Genomic DNA, 16,868 nt, shown 5'->3' on the forward strand with positions numbered 1-16,868 from the left:
TAAGGAAAAAGGACATTATGAAGTTAGGCCATAGAAACATGGTTCTAAATGGGCATGGCCAAAAGTAACACAAGAGTTTGATGATGTTATTAACAAGCATTACCAAAACGACCATGGTAGGTGAAGTATTCTGTGAGAGTACACCTGTGATAGTAAAGTAAAACCAGCTTTGGAAGTTTATCTTTCCATGTGATATTAAAACTCTCCAAGTCTTTTTATTAAAGCAATGATGAGGACAGAGAAACAAGCCAGGTACCTAGACACCCATGATGGTAGTGATTTATCACTGAAAAGGCATTTGTGACAGCAAAAAACACACTGGGATTTAGAGTCAAATGATCTGAGTTTTAATGCCAGTTGTTATTTACTGCCTTAGTTTTCTCCTCTGTAAAATAACTCAGACCACATGTAAAATCTCTTTCAATTCTAATAAATCCTATAGGAATGGGGTCAGAAGGCTAGGAAGGCAGCTTTCAGGTTGAATTTGGCTTTCTATGTTTTAGCTTAACAACAATCTACTTCCCATCAGCAAACTGGAAATAATGCTACTAGGTGCTTCCTGAATCAAAGACCTAGATTGGAAGAGAGCTCAGAGACCATCTAGTTGAACTTTCATTTTACAGATAAAGAAACGGAGGCCCAAATGACTTGCCCAAGGTCATACTAAGCATCCCAGGACTCAACTGTTCTTTCTGTTATACCATGCATTAGAGTTGACAAGACTATCACTGAGAGCTTTGAATTCTGTAGAAAAAACTATCACCATCATCAAAAAGGCCAGGAGTCTTTAATGGGTAAAATAATTTGTGGCTGCCTATTACTAGGACCACAGAGCAGCCTGCAGTGACCTGCCTGGACTAGAGGGAAGTCTTTTGCTTAATCATTACTGTATAGTCATGAGGAACTCAGGTAGTATTAAGGTACCAAAAAACCCATGAAATAGTTCAGAGATTTTATTCTAATAGCTTTAATTACAGTGCTTGTTTGTCGAAATGAAAACTGAAAACAAGTATACAAAACAGTCGATTACTAATTGTGTATTGAAAGCAGTAAGAGTTTCCACAACACCAAACAAACCAGTTCTGAGTTTTTCCCGAGATAAAGTTTAACAGCTCCAGCTTCTTCAGTGTTTATCAAAATACAAAAGAAAAAAAAAAGTAAAGATCTTTTTTTTTCAGATGGCAAATCTGACCCTTGTAGTAATGAGGGGTAGTAAAGGACATTTCACACATATACAGATAGGGGGATTGTTCCAAAACGGGACCGAATACTTCTAGAATGGAATGACTCCCCAAGCTCTCATGCTCAATTTATTTTCTTTCAAAACCTAGACACCATAGAGAAATGCCTAGTGTTCTTGACTGTGTTTTTGAAATATCTCCAGCCAAGCTTTGGGGCTGATGTAGGCTGTGCTTACTGTGGAGAGGTTTCAAACAGAAGCACCACACACACACTTGACCAAAATTAAAAGGCTGGTGTTTTGTTATCCAAATATGCCAGAAAATTCTTCTCACTGTTTATAACCAGCCATAATTGTGTCCTTCCTAAGAATTATTCAAGTGCAATGGAGAACTAATCACAGCCTGACCTGAACTGCAAGGGGGAAAAAGTCTAGTTATAAACGGTTTATGATTGAAGATCTAATGCTCTCAATGTGCAGCCTGCTCTGAACCACAACCTCAAAGCTTTTTCCTAATAAGTATCCATGTGAGCACAAATACAAGCACAAACTCTATGAAATACATAAAGATCCAAAGACATAGCATTACATGGATCTCTATTTTAACCATGCAAAATTGATCACTTGTTTGATTTTTATCATCATTTCTCAAATTTAAAAGAGAAACTGCAGACAATTACAATGGTCTGGTATTCAAGTTGTTACTGCAAAACCTACACTAAGCATATTTCTCTGTTCTGTGTGTTCAAGTGTTTTACTTGTCTTTTTTTATTTTTTTACTATTTAAAAAAATACACTGAGTTCAGGTTAAAAACCAACCACCAAAATGGATCTCAACACAGATCTCACAAGCCAGTAGGAGTAGCATTCGGCTCTGCTGCTGCACGTTAACCCCCAGCAACCCAAGTGTCAATGTGCTTAAAATCCCTTCCCAGTACTAAACGGTGAGTTGATTTTTTTTTTTACAATAAAAAAAGCTGAGTAATATTGCATAGGAGTGCCAGAAACTGCCCCACTGGAAACAAAAACTATTTACATTAAATAAGAAACCTGTGTTTCAGGCCTGTATTTGCCACATTTACAGCATGGTGCAATACATACTGTGACAAGGGGTAGGAAAAAAACAGCTTCCGGCACTCAATACCACAAAGTAGCACAGTTTGCCACATGAGAGTAAAGCGAAGGGCGAATAGGAGGAGATAAGAGGGAGAGAAGGAAAGAGGGAGGAGGAACTTTTGTTGATTCATTTCTGGTTTCGGAGCTGATTGGACAACCAGTCCAGTCCTTCATAGAGCCCATCCCCACTAGTGGCACAGGTGGCTTGGATGTACCAGTTTCTGTGACGAAGAGAATGCAGTCCAAGTTTATCTGTGATTTCAGCTGCATTCATGGCATTCGGAAGATCCTGGTAAAAAAAAAGGGGAAAAGTGGTTTTCAGGATGGAATGACATAGGCCATGTCAGCTCAAAGGGTCAGAGAGTCCAAATCCTGTTATCCAGGCAAAACTACTCTGGGCCAGGCTCCCTACCACGCCAACCCCCAAAGAGATCATTGCTATTCTTAGATCTGGTACCTTTTCTATATTCTCCCATGGCAACCTATTTGTGGCTAACCTTTCTAGGGAAGTCCCTCCATGAATATAACCTAAATCTCTCCTACTTATTAGCCAGCCAACCCTCAACTCTCTTCCCCAGACCATCTCGAATTGGTGTTGAATACCCCTTCCTCCTTTTCTGAATTCAGAGAATTGCTTTTGTTCTCTCTCCCCCTCCCATCTTGGAAAGTCCCTAAATCTTTCCTCCAGTTAGAAATCAGATTACCTAATTTGTACTGTTTCCTTTTAATTAACTGGCCCTGTTTTTAATGTATAAATTCATCGCCTCCTATATTCAGAGTTCAGGTCTAAGCTAAGGAGATCTGGTCCTGGCTTTCTGGGTCATGCGCTGCTTAATAAAGTGATATGCTTGGAAGATCAAACCTTTGTTGCCTCAGTCATTTCTTCTTTCACCCACCACAGGCAGCAATCCTCTTCACTACCCTTTCAAAACCTAAGAGCCCAGAACGAGGCACACTATTCTTGAAATACAACTGCACTTAATACTACTGCAGACTGACGATAATTCTGTACCTGGGCTCTAGCTGTGACTCAACTACTGACCTGCTCTGTAACTAAAGCATATTACATCCTCTTATTGGCACCTCAGTTTCCTCCTCTGTAAGATAAAGGGGGTAGATCTGATGTTTTCAAATGTCCTTTCCAGTTCTGATAATTAAGAATCTATGACACATAAGCAACGAATCCCAACTCTCACACTTCTGGTCACCCACAAAACAAACTGAGGAAGGCAAACATTTCTGGATATTCTGCAAGTCTATACCTGTTTGTTAGCAAACACTAATAAGACGGCATCTCTAAGCTCATCCTCTGCCAACATTCTCATCAGTTCTTCTCGGGCCTCATTCACTCGTTCTCTGTCATTACTGTCAACCACAAAAATCAGTCCTACAAAATAAGAAAGCAGCATTTCAGGAAGGTTGTAAGACACATTCTTAAAGGTCAGTTTGTCTTAAGATGCCTTGAGCTAATTATCCTATAAACACTAACTGGCATAGCTAAGAGGTCAGGATAAATGAAGTATTTGATATACACCACCATAGGATGACTATCAAGAGTTCTGGGGGCAGCCAGGTAGCACAGCGAGTAAGAGCACCGGCTCCAGTGTCGGGATGACCTGGGGATTGAATCCGGGCTTGGATACTTAGCACCACACCCAGAAATAACTGGCCGTGTAACCTTGAGCAAGTCACTTAACCCCGATTGCTTTAAAAAAAAAAAAAAAGAGTTCTGGCACTATCAGAATGCTATACAACCGAAGGAAAAGAAGAATTAGTCACCAAAAACTTTCCATTTAAGACTTCTTAATAAATCGAATGCTTCCATATCCCTCTACTATCTTCCATGTACTTACAGTCTATGCTATACTATAGTTATATACACAGGAGTTCAGTGTATAGTGGAAAAAACTGGACAAACTTAGTTCAAAGCCTGCATTTCTCAACCTTGGGCAAACCAGTTCTTTGAGGCTGGGTTTCCTGATCTGTAAAATGGAAAATATGTGCACTACCCAACTCATAGGATTTTGTGGGAAAACACTTTATAAGTCTCAAAGTGTTCAAGAAAATTAACTATTAGTACAGAGAGTAGAGGCCTATAGCTTTGTTTCTCTCTCAGTATCTAGCACAGCCCTGAAGCATCAATTAATTCTTGGGGCTGAGGGTGAAAGGACCCTAATCTATGACTTACCTTGTGTGTTCTGGAAGTAATGGCGCCACAGGGGTCGGATCTTGTCCTGGCCACCTACATCCCACACTGTGAAGCTAATGTTTTTGTATTCTACAGTTTCTACGTTGAAACCTGTAAGAATTAAAAGGCAACAGTGATTTTACAGTACAACCCATTAGACTATATAATGTCTTGATATTATAAGACCCTAAGTTCCAAAGGAAAAATTTAGTGATTGGATGTTCTTTTGTAGAGTTTGGTAGCTAGCTGAAACCATTATAAACTGCCACCTTGGAAATTATAGTACCAAGAAAGCATTAAACAAAAGAAGCTTCATAGCTATTCAGTTTGCTGTTTTCCAAATCTCTTCTCTTTAAGTAAAAACATAAACTAGTACAGTACAGAATAGTGATACAATGAGGCTGAGTCAAAGTTGTAGGTTGTTAAGTCTAGCCTCTGACCCACACTGGCTGTACTACCCTGGGCAAATCACTTATTCCCTCAGTGCCCTGGAGTAATCTCAATATTGAAGGACAGTTGTTGATCTCTACTGGTTGAGGGGGTTTCCTCACTGAGTTTCCTATAATAATGCAATTACAGGTGTTGACTCGAAACACACTGCTACCACAGAACCACCTCCCATTTCTGGCTGTGTAGCCAAATTTTGGGTATTTGCAGTTAGAACTGAGGTATGTTCTAATTGACATCTTACAGATGTAACATAAGGAATCCATAAACACAGAATAATAATTCAGTCTGTTAAAGACCAGTACTGTCACTGTCTTCCTATTAAGTGTACTGCCATCTTCAGGCTGGCAACCTAGGTATCATCCTCATTTTTTCTCAGTCCCCATATCTAATTGGTTGCCAAAGCCTTTCAATTTAACTTGGCAACATTTCTTGCAGATGTCTCCCTTTTTTTCCTCTGACAACACCACTAATCTGGTGTACCTCAGGTGTAGATATTACAATCTATCCTCCACTCAGCTGCCAAAGTGATTTTCCTGAAGTACAGGTCACATGGCAAGCCCCAACTCAATAAACTCCTGTGTCTCCAAATCACCTTCAGGATCAAATATAAAATCCTGTTTAGTGTTCAAAGCTCTTCATATCACCCCCTCTCTACCTTTCCATTCTTCATACTTGCCAATCTCTTCCCTCCCAATCTCAAATCCAATAATAGTGGTCTCTCCTTGCTGTTCCTCACACAAGGCACTCCATCTCCAGACTCCAGGCATTTTCACAGCCATCTCCCCTGCTCTCCTTATCTCTACTTCCTGGCTTCCTTTAGCTCCCAGCTAAAATCTCACCTTCTACAGGAAGCCCTGCCTGAGACCTTTCAATTCTAGTGCCTCTCCTCTGCAGTTCACTTCCAATTTATCCTGTAGATAGCTGCTTTATACACAGTTGTTTCCATGTGGTCTCCCCCAAAAGATTCTGAGCTCCTTGCTATGTAGCACTTAGTATGGTACTGGCACAAAATAGCCATTTAATAATTGTCTATGACTGGCATGGATCAAAACTGACCATAATCATTACCAGATCTATAACTATGAACTTCTGTATGAATAAAGGTCCTTTTGAGATTCTTTTTTGGGAAATAACTGCACAAAATTTACCCACCACCAACCCTCCCAAAGCTCCCCCCCAAAACAAAAACCTTGAAGTCTTTAAAAAAAACAAACTCTTTTTCTTTTACAAAGTCAGACAGAGCAGACTTTTTAATGTTGTAGAAGCAAACCAACCGCTAGAAAGGATAATGTGTGATCCTCACTACCCAGTTAGTAAGCTTTCACTGGAGACCTGCGTATACTCAGTTGGATCAAAGCTATGGAGAGCCTTTTCAACTTCTCCTAAACTCTTCTCTTATCAGCAAAGCTCCCAGCTGTACTGCTCAATTTTCCCTTCCCTTCCCCCTGCTTGTTAGAAGCTCTAATTCAAGAGTCTTCATTTGACACAGACCACGGAAATGCCATTTACTTATGCAATGCTAACTGCTTACCTATAGTGGGAATAGTAGTTACTATTTCACCCAGCTTCAGTTTGTACAAAATAGTTGTCTTTCCTGCAGCATCCAGACCAACCATTAGGATCCGCATTTCTTTTTTGCCAAAGAGCCCCTTGAAGAGGTTAGCAAATATATTTCCCATGGTTCAAGTGTGATGTATTGAACGTTGGCAAAAGAAACCTGCAAAGATAAGAAAATTTAAAAATTATACACATATATATAAATAAAACCTCGTCAATCTATTATATAATGGCAGCCAAATGCAAATCAAATGAAGGCAAAAGGAGTTGATAAGTGAGGCAGAGAACTAAGAAGACAAAATTAAATAAAAAAAACAAAACACAACCCAGGTCAACTCTTGTAGAATTTCATTCCTCTAGCAACAAACAAGCATGAACAATCACTAAGACTAAATATCTTCAAACTCCAGTTCTGCTGCTTTCTTCCTGTGTGACTTTGGAGAAGTCACCTAACCTCCCCGGGTCTTATTTTCCTCCCCTGTAAAACAAGGAAGTGAGCTAAATGATCTCTTAGGTTCATTTCTAGTTGTATACCTATCAATTTATACTTTCTCACTTTACAAATGAGTAAATTGAAGCCCAGACTTGGGAAATAACCTGCTACAGTGAGTAGCGGAGCAGGAACAGAATCTAAATTTTCTATATCCAAAGGCCACTCACTGTTCTTTCTCCTATATCATGTCATTCTTAACACATGTGACCGATTTTAAGAACTCACTTTCTCCAAACATTTTTAAGGGGAAAAAAAAATTTGACAATGTTTTACATTTTTTAATAAGACAAAACTGCTATTATCCCTATTTCACAGGTGAAGAACTGAGGCAAGCAGACAATGATTAAGTGTTAGACAAAGTTACACAATTCACTGAAGCATCTGAGGCTAAATATGAACTAAGGTCTTCCTAACTTCAAGTCCAGAGTTCTTTGGGCTGGGTCATATAGCTGCATTTTAAAAACAACATAAAATCTCACAAATTAATTTATTTCCCCCAACTGCTCCACTGGTTTCTGAGAGGCAGCATGGAAGAATGGAAAATAAAAGCTGGATTTTAGAGTTGGAACACCTGAGTTTGAATCCCAGTTCTGCTGCTGATTAACTTTATGACCTTGGACAAAAGTCACCAAGCCTCTCTGGCCTCTAAATTCCTCTCCTGTAAAATGGAAGAGTTGATGATAGATGGCATAAGATCCTTTCCAACTTTCAATTTATAGTTTATGACTAAACATAAAGAATTTCAACTCCAAACCCAAAATCTGACTAACTAGAAACAAAGCCTTAAATATGTCCAAGGAAGAAGCTCCTTCTACCACTACTGTGTCAAACAGAATGGAATCACTATCGCTGAGGAAACAGAAGCCTGTAGACTCGAGTTTCTTGGGATTTAAATAACAGCTCAAATGGCTTGGTAGATATGAATTTAGCATTTTTTAAAAATCACATACTAAAAAGACCATCTGTAATTGTTGGAACAATCTGTGAAATACCCTAAATTATAGGTTAGAGAAGAGTTGTCTAGATATTCTAGCTCCCATGTATGGTTATTCCAGCAACAAGCAATACTAGATTAGGCTCTAATAATGGTATCTACCAGGAGCTTATGAAGCCAGACCATAAAATTAAATATCAGTTTTATCTCTCTTGCTACACACACACATAACACACACACACACACACGTGATCACATAGTGGTCTTGCAAACCTTGATTATACTGTTATTATTTTACTTATACAGTATTGGTTTTTAAGAGAATTTTCAGACATGCTAAATGTCTGATAACATTCCTACTGGCTAAGAATAAAAAGTAAACAAGCATTCAAATCAATAGAAGTCTAAATTTTATTTGTAAAATAGTTTCACTGTAACAGAAAGCACTGTTGGAAATATAAATACTCTCAGGGGTGATAATCATTTCTAGAAAAAAGTCACAGAAATCTGCTTAAAATTTTTAATGCTCCCCCCTCCCCACTTTAGTACTCTCAGGTATGACCAGGAGAGTTTTCCCTTCCCTTAAAGAGTCTTCAGTTAGTACTTTCACTTTTTGAAAGCCTATTGTCCATAAGAAAAAGCTCACAGCTTTGTCAAAAAACCAGAAACACAGGAGGAAATAACCTCTTAGATTATTATTACCTTAGTTATCAGAGTAGAAATGCCTCCCCTGGCAAACTACAAATGTTTCTTCTGTTTTGTTTAAAAAAGGTTGTTGGTTTTTTTTTTTAAGGGTGAGGGTGGGGAAGATTCTACTACTTTCCTTCCAAGAAGCTGTTGCAAGTGTTTCTTCCCTTACTTGTTTCTTCATCAGCTTTCACCTTGGGAATCCTGTTTATTTCTCGCTCTCAAAGAAATAGATATTGATGGCCTATAACATGCAAAGCCCTATGGTGAATAAGTACAAGAAGGCGACAATCTCTTTCTAAGGTCTCTATAATACTCTAGTGATACGAAAAACAATGAGAACCAAAAGGGTAAATGTAGTTTTCTGCAGTGAGACCACTTCTGGTTCAAATCCAAATTTGATGGTATGGGACAACTTTCAACTTTTTCATTCTTTTTCTCTTTTCTAAAGAAGCTATCTTTCCCCAACTGTGTAATGATTCTTTGGAATCATCAACATCCTGCAGAGACAGCTTTTCATCAAACCTGCAATGAAATACAGAACCCAGGCCAGCCATTGCTTCTTTTCCATACAGGCTGTATACTCTTTTGCACTTCTCTGTTCTGCCCCCAGCCAAGTATCTTCCCCCAATTCCCTTATGATTCTTATCTCCAATGCTTAACTTAGGCAGTGCCTGGCACATAGTGCTTAATAAATGTCTACTAACTGACTGGAAAAAGCATAACTGTTTCCTATTTTTAATGATTTCTAAAACTCTTTAACAGTATCACACATAAAAGCTTCCTCCAAGTCCGCAGGGTTTACTGTTCTGCATGATACCCCACAGAGGCCAAAGTGTTTAAGCTTGAATGCATCAGTTTTGTTTGTTTAAGAATACTCCCTGCCAGGTCAAATACAGTCTACACTGGGGGTGACCAGGTAGCACAGTGATTAAGAGCACCGGGCCCGGAGTCAGGATGACCTGGGGATCAAATCTGGGCTCAGACACTTAGCACCCACCCAGAAACACCTGGCCATGTAACCTTGAGCAAGTTACTTAAACCCAATTGCTCAGGGGTGGCCAGGTGGCTCAGTGAGTAAGAGCACCGGCCCCAGAGTCGGGATAACCTGGGATCGAATCCATGCTGATACTTAGCACCACACCCAGAAATAACTGGCCATGTAACCTTGATCAAGTTACTTAACCCCAATTGCTTAAAAAAAAAAAAATACAGTCTACACTGGCTTGGCAAGTTTCAATGTCAGTGAAAGGTATTATTAAACCCTAGATACTCTTATGGGTTCCCTTAGATTTCATCTTGCCATTCAAGCAGCTTGAGTACAAACTCATTGTTTTGAGGCACCTCCTATTTACTTCAGCTTCTTCAATTTCAGTGCTGAGTAACATACGTACTTTCCCAAAAGATGGTGGTTAAGAACTTAATGCCCAACAATTTCCTTTTCTGGGGACACAGGCAACATTCCTAATTTGAAGTTATTAAAATTGTCCACTTATTCCTTCACCTTGTCCCAAATTGAAGATATCTTCCTGTGCTGACTAGTAATGACAACAATCTCATGCTGCCTGGGTCTCTGCTACAGCTTATAATCTTTATGGAAACTGATTATAGCATCACATCCACAAACATTATCCAATCTGTCTTTTTTACTTCAATATGCCTCCAATACCAGTGCCAAATATTATCATATCCATCTGGCAGGGAAGATCTATGGCATCCTCCTAACACTTTAAAAAGATATGCATTAATATGCATAAAAATGCATTTTTTCTAGGAAAAAATTTTGCAGTACCATCCATGAGCACTCAATTTTCTCCTTCAGGTCAATTAATGCAACATGTTTTATTAGGAGAGAAAGGTCCTACTCTGACTACCTGTCTCAGGATACTTCCCAGTCTCTCACAGGCTTGGGCTTGTCTTGTGATGCCTAGCCCATCCTCTCCTTCAGCATGATCAGATCTACATTACTGTGGAAACCAGTACTTCTAGTTCAATTTAATCAGCCTATATATTAGTCAGGAGAGGAAACTCTCTGATTTTCCAAAGAGCCTCTCCCACGTGGACATCTGATGCCAGGCTTCAAATGAAATTCTTTGGCAAAAGAGAATGGAAAAAGTCACAGAAATGGCAGATTTGTGCAAAGTAATTACCGTTTTTACAAGGACCTAAAGTTCTAGCTATTCTTTTTCACATTTGGGAAAGTTAACAGAAGAAAGCAGAAATAAAGAAAATTTCCTTCTTGAACAAATACCCTTTTTATTAGCAGGACCTATTTATAACTGGGGAATCCTTTTGAGGGAAAAAAAATGACAGGATGACTGAGAAGGTAAAAGGGCTCAAGATCATGCCATGAGAGTAGGTAAAAGGCATTGGGGAAGGTTAAACTAGGGGGGATAATAACTGCACTCATTTGCAGGCTGTAAAGCTCCCACCCACAAGTTATGCATTCAAGGGCTCTGATGTAGAATAAAGCAGGTAGGTTTAGGTTATGTAGTGGACTGGGTTGACCCTGGAGTCAGGAAGGTCTCAGTCTAAATCTTCCCTAAAAACTCACTAGATGTGTGACCCTGGCCAAATCACTTAATTAACCTCTTCATTTCTCTCAAGGCTTCACTGGTTCTCCCAGGTGTCCTCTGCAAAGCCTCAGAAACCTCTTTATCTTGGAAGGTCCCTCCACTTTTGAACCTCAGACACTGGAATTACCTTTCCACCTCTGGCCCCTACCTTCTGACTGGTTGACTCAGGAGCCTATTTTAAGGAGGCCCAGGACATCTCCAGGTGGCACTGAGCACTCTCCTGGACTTCCTCTCTGATGACTCCTCTCTCTGAGTACTTCCCATTCCCCTCTAGTCCTTTTTAGTTCCCTCTTGGGTGCTGTCTTTCCCCATCAGATAGTTAAGCTCCCTAAGGGCTGGGAATTGTCTTCACATTCTCAGTGCCCAGAACATAGAAAACCCTTAATAAAGCTTGCTGTCACTCAGTCTCAGTTCTTTCATCAGTAAAATGGGGATAATAGTAATATCTTTCATGGAGTTATTGAGAATCAAATAAAATTAAGCTTGTAAAGTACTTTGCAAACCTTAAAGCACTACATAAACTACAGTCAATAAGAATTATTTTTTCTATTTGGTTCAAAGGGGAAGAACTAGGAACAATTCACGGAAATTGCAAAACAACAATTTCTGTCATGGTACAAGGGAAAAACTTCCTAACAATTCAAGTCAACCCAAAGCTAACTCTTTATTGGGTCTTTGTTAATTAACTAATTTAAGCAAATGGTGCAGATAGTGTAGAAGGAATTCTCAGTCAGATACAGTTTACACTATATGAAGGATTTTTAACCCAGGGTCCACGAAATTGGTTTACAATTTTTTTTTTTTATAATAGCACCAGCCCCTTTCATTTGCCAGTTTAGTCCAGGAAAACTGAAATGCTTCAAATAATTTCACTTTTGGGAGAGCGAACAGTTTGTGAAGGCTACCTAGCCACCTTGGGTTCACAAGTCTTGATGCTGTATTTTGGTCTTTTGTATTGGCTTCACTTGAATAGATGAGATCTGACTTAACTGGTTTTACTGCTGGGAAAAAAAAAGTATCCGTGACCTAAATAAACTTTTGACCTTTATCTGTAACCATTTGCTGTAATTATATCTTGTCTCTGAAAAAATATTATAAAAGAGTTTTGTGTGGGTTATGGAATGGATGTGAGAAGAAGACCCTTCCACTTCTCTCTTCTACCCACCAAAATCTTCAAAGATTCTGGTGTTTCTGGTTATTACACAGAATAATCCCATCTCAACAAAGAAATCCTGAACATACATAAAAAAACTAGAGATGACTTAAAAGATTCACAATAGCATTTCTTTCATCGGAAAACTTTCAGAATATTCAAAATAGGTATCAATGCGCAATATTTTTACATGACACTTTGATATACTCCAATTAAGGACTGAAATGAGAGAAGCATTTTTCATCTTACATTTCTCCTAAAAAAGGTTAGCTTTTTTGTCATGAACACAACTAAGAGCAATTCTAAGATTTTACAATTTGCAATTCATTTTTGCCAGCTGCAGAAATACTTAAATTGATATGTTTCAAAAGTCACAAATAAGTTTTATTCATATTATATTCCATGACTTAGAAGAAAAAAGCACACTCAACAAAACGAGCTTAAAAAGAATGGATGGCATTGGTAAGAATGGACATTCACCACACTAAACAACCAAACAGTCATACAACACACCAAATCCTATGGCAAATGAAATTCTACTAGAAGGCATACCCTGGCTGAAGTCCATTAAACAGTTTCTTCAATACTTCGGCCAAAATTTTTCATACATCTGAAAATGGAGTTTCAAGTACTGGATTTGAACCCTCTGCCCCCCAAATTACTAGCTGTGTGACTCCAGGAAACCACTTCTAATCTTTTGAGGCTCAATTTTCTCATCTATTAAGATCAGAAGGGAAAGCTGAAAAAACACAGTGGAAAGAGTTCTGGGAAAGGGCTCTGTGAACTTTAAAATGCTAAACAAATAATATCACAACAGGGTTTTTCAGGTGCCATTCCAGAGTATGTTTACATATCCTAAAATTAAGCAAACTACCAAATGAAGGGGAAAAGTGTGAATTGATAATTATTTTATGAAATTATGAAAGGGAGGCAGACACACCCAATTCTCTGGGTTCTCTCGAGAAAAGACATGGCTGTTAGTTGGTAAATGGAGCTGTAATCACATTTTAATAACCACAGAGGTTGTGGGGGCAAAAAAAAAAAGCACAAAGACAAGCAGTGAACAGGGTATACAGGCGGACAAGGAGAGGCAGAGAATATTACTCACGTAACCAGGGATTAAAGTTGGGAGCATTAGGCAGTATGGACCAATGGAGATGGAAGAGAAGAGTGCTCGGGAGTGGGAAGACAGGAATTAAAGGTGTCATTTTTATAGGGTTTTAGAAAGAAGAAATGAACTCCCATCTATGCCCCCACAGTTCATTAAAATATTCAAATCATCTCAAAGGAGTCATTATAACTTTCAAGTTAACCCGTCAATATCATCACAAAATTATTGATAACTTTTGATCTTCTGTGGATGTCTACAATTTGTCCGAGATTTACATATCATAGGATCAAAAAAAACCTTGACAGCAGACACTAGATATCTTCTCCAGATACCGAACATATTAATTACCAGGATGTGATTATTTTTTGGTTAATACATGATACAATTTATAAATTATACTCTCCTTTGAGCTTTGTGACTTCCGGGCTCCCCTTTGTAATCTTATTTCCTGCTTACTGATTCTTTACACAAGCTACTTACTTACTATGGGGGAGGAGGAGTGTGGTGGTCAGGGGGACAAAATACAACTTCAACACACAGAGTGGCTAGGCACTCATGTAAAACCCAGAGCTAGAAAGGACTTTACATGTCAACCTAGTCAGAACTATTCATTTTAAAAGTGAGGGAGATTAAGTTGCTTTGTGCCCACAGTCAGACAGAAAAAGTTTTGAATCCAGGTTCTCTACAAATTCAGCACTATGCCACATTACCAGTTCTTTCATTACTTGAAGTTACAGTTTGTCTGGGACAGGTAACTTAAAATCACCAAGGTTAAGTAGGTGGTTTCCTACTATCTCCTTACTTATCTTAGGCATCAACTCCCTCTGAGCCATTATTTGCTCAGTCCTTTCCAGTCCAAAAATTCTCTTTGGCAAAGGAAAGAAAAGAAAACAAAGAGGTGAATAGCTTAGATTTCCACTCTCATCATCAGTTACCATTATCTCTCCTTACTCTGAAGTATCTAATTCCTTCTTTAATCTTCCTATTTCCCTAATATAACTTCAAAACAAAAAAGAAAAGCCAGCCTGCTTGTTATTCTTAGATTTCCTTACCAACTTCAGTTCAGAAGCTGTGAGGTCTCCTGATACTGTTCTTACAGAAAAACTGTACAAAGTTTTTGTATCCTTCAGTATTAGCCCTTGCTTCTACCTTCTCTACATGTGTTTAAAAAAAAAATTTAAGTTGATCAAGTGAGTTCCCTATGTATCAGTCTCTTTAAGAGTCTTCTTTCTTCCTCCCTCATCAGAACTGGTTTTTTAATGTCTTCAGAATTTCATTTTGAAGGGTTTCCCATTCATTCTTGTCTAATTACTTCTGTCATTACTCTTTCTCTGAACCCTCTGAAATTTGCTCTCCCAAAATCCAGGAGGGGGGGGGGGTCGTGGTGGTGTGTGTGTGTGTATAAAATATATCAGATTATGCTGAACTTAACTCTCCTCAATCAAAATACAAAATGGAATGGCCATTTCTCCAAGTAGCCATAGTTTCTACTCCAGTAAGTCATTTGTTTTGTTGGTGTAAATTTATATCAAAAATGGGATTTTGCTTTTTTGGTTTTGTTTTTATCTTTTTTGAAAGAAAAAAATTATCTTGAAGTCAAGCCAAGAAATTTATCAGTTGTTCTGTTTTTGGCAGAGAAAGCTACCTCAAGTGTCCAAAAACATGAAGTCCCCTCCCCTATTGCTATCATATTATGCTTTTGTTCCAAGCTTGTGACGTTTTCCCAATCTCCTCTTTCTATCGAGGTGGTTTGTGGTATGCTCCAAACTCAATATTGCTTCTGTTTGTACTTCTGATCTTCCACCCAAACAGTTGCTCCCTTCTAGTCTCCAGACTTCCTTGATTAGTATAACTTTTATTATACAATACTACTCTATCCCCACCTCCATTTACTTATCATGTTTCTTTTGATTAAGGAGTAATTTTACTGATCCATTTTCCAGACACAGGTTTTATTCCAAGTCCTAGTAATTTTACCTTTATAAGGTAAAATTTGCATAGGACTGCTTAGTTCCTCTTTCTTAATACCCATATTTTATTCATTTGTGTATAGAAATCTAAAGTAATGGATTTTATTACTGATTTTAAAAAATTTGTCTCTGGTGAACTTCTGGGTATGCTGACTATTGTTTCTTGCTATGTTGTGACCACTGTACTTACAGTAATTAAGGTGGATCTATACTAGCAGTTTCTCCCTCTATATATGTTCCTAGCAGAAATGGCACTTACCATTTACATTTACATTACACAGAGAAAACATGTTGATTTTGAGGGATAATGTCACAACTTACTTCAAGGAAAGCAAGATAAGAAAATGCAAGTGGTGGTAGAAATCACAAATGATACCAACGTCTCTAAAAAGTGAAGAAAACATCAATAACTAGTGACCCAAAGGCCCAATGTCTCATCTTTAGAAAAATAACCAAACGTATGCTAGATAGAAGGATGAGAAAGGAACAAGTATGCATCTTTGAAACAGCTGTACATAGCAGATCAGTTCTTTACAAATGACATTCAACTGTCCAAAAATCATAAAACACAAAATCCCAGTATTAACTGATTATAATAAAGCATTTGATCCAGAATAAAACACAGACTTAAAAGATTCTTCTCCAATGGAAATCTTCAGGCATATGCTAGGATCATAAAATATTCCTTGACAAATGCAACCAGAGATTATATTGTCCAATCACTGTCTTAAAAGAATAAATAGTTCAAATGCAGCACAGACTTAAATCCTGAGACACATACTTGGCAAAGGTGTCCACCACCATCAGAGGGCAACTTTTGTTAAGAGGGAAATTCCTATTGATAGTGAGGTCCTCTAGAAGTTCCTGCTTGTGGATGTTATGCCAAAAGCATCACCAAACCCAAAAATATCACTTGAGTTCCTCAATGAGACCCAAGATTATTTAGAAGAGATCAGTCTAAGAATCTACACAGAAAAAAACTAAATTGATTTTAAAATGCCTATTGTCCAGATTATAACATGCAGTTAGATGATCAATCCATTGAATCAATACATCAATATTTGCATTTGGGATACACACTGCAAATGGAAAATTAGTTGGGCCCAGAACTGAAAAAGAGGGAGAGCAGGGTAGACTGAAATTAGGATACTGCATATGATCACAAGTTCTTTCCTGAAAGCAAAAAAACTTCCATTATTATTATTATTTGCTTTTTGAAGGGGGAAGGTAGGGCGGTTGGGGTTCAGTGATTTGCCCAAGATTACACGGCTAGTTTTGTATTGTGTCTGAGGCTGGATTTGAACTCAGGTCCTCCTGACTCCAGTGCTCTATTCACTTCTCCACTAGCCACTCCCCACAAAACTCCCATTTTAAAAATAAACATTCTTCTGGCAATACTCTGATGACAGATCTCAGAACACCACAAACTCTATGGAATTCAAATTGCATGTCA

The 16,868-nt window shown here is 38.4% G+C and overlaps 1 protein-coding gene across 3 annotated transcripts in view; it reads right to left on the minus strand.

The window, feature by feature from the left end:
- Window positions 1-938: 938 nt before the first annotated feature.
- The window catches only part of ARF1 (ARF GTPase 1), a 31,553-nt gene continuing 15,623 nt past the window's right edge, over window positions 939-16,868 (minus strand). For all 3 annotated transcript variants that reach the window (XM_069095889.1, XM_069095888.1, XM_069095887.1), the window contains exons 2-5: window positions 6,466-6,651; window positions 4,485-4,595; window positions 3,559-3,683; window positions 939-2,585 (exon numbers count right to left, since the gene is read on the minus strand). In XM_069095889.1, coding sequence (XP_068951990.1) covers window positions 2,424-2,585; window positions 3,559-3,683; window positions 4,485-4,595; window positions 6,466-6,613 — 546 coding nt within the window. In that variant the 5' untranslated portion in view covers window positions 6,614-6,651 and the 3' untranslated portion in view covers window positions 939-2,423. The remainder of the gene's footprint in view (window positions 2,586-3,558; window positions 3,684-4,484; window positions 4,596-6,465; window positions 6,652-16,868) is intronic.

This window comes from Petaurus breviceps, unplaced genomic scaffold, assembly GCF_028583685.1.
Source record: "Petaurus breviceps papuanus isolate PSGF00001 unplaced genomic scaffold, PetGlider_PUasm1.0 227, whole genome shotgun sequence".
Classification (NCBI taxonomy): domain Eukaryota; kingdom Metazoa; phylum Chordata; class Mammalia; order Diprotodontia; family Petauridae; genus Petaurus; species Petaurus breviceps.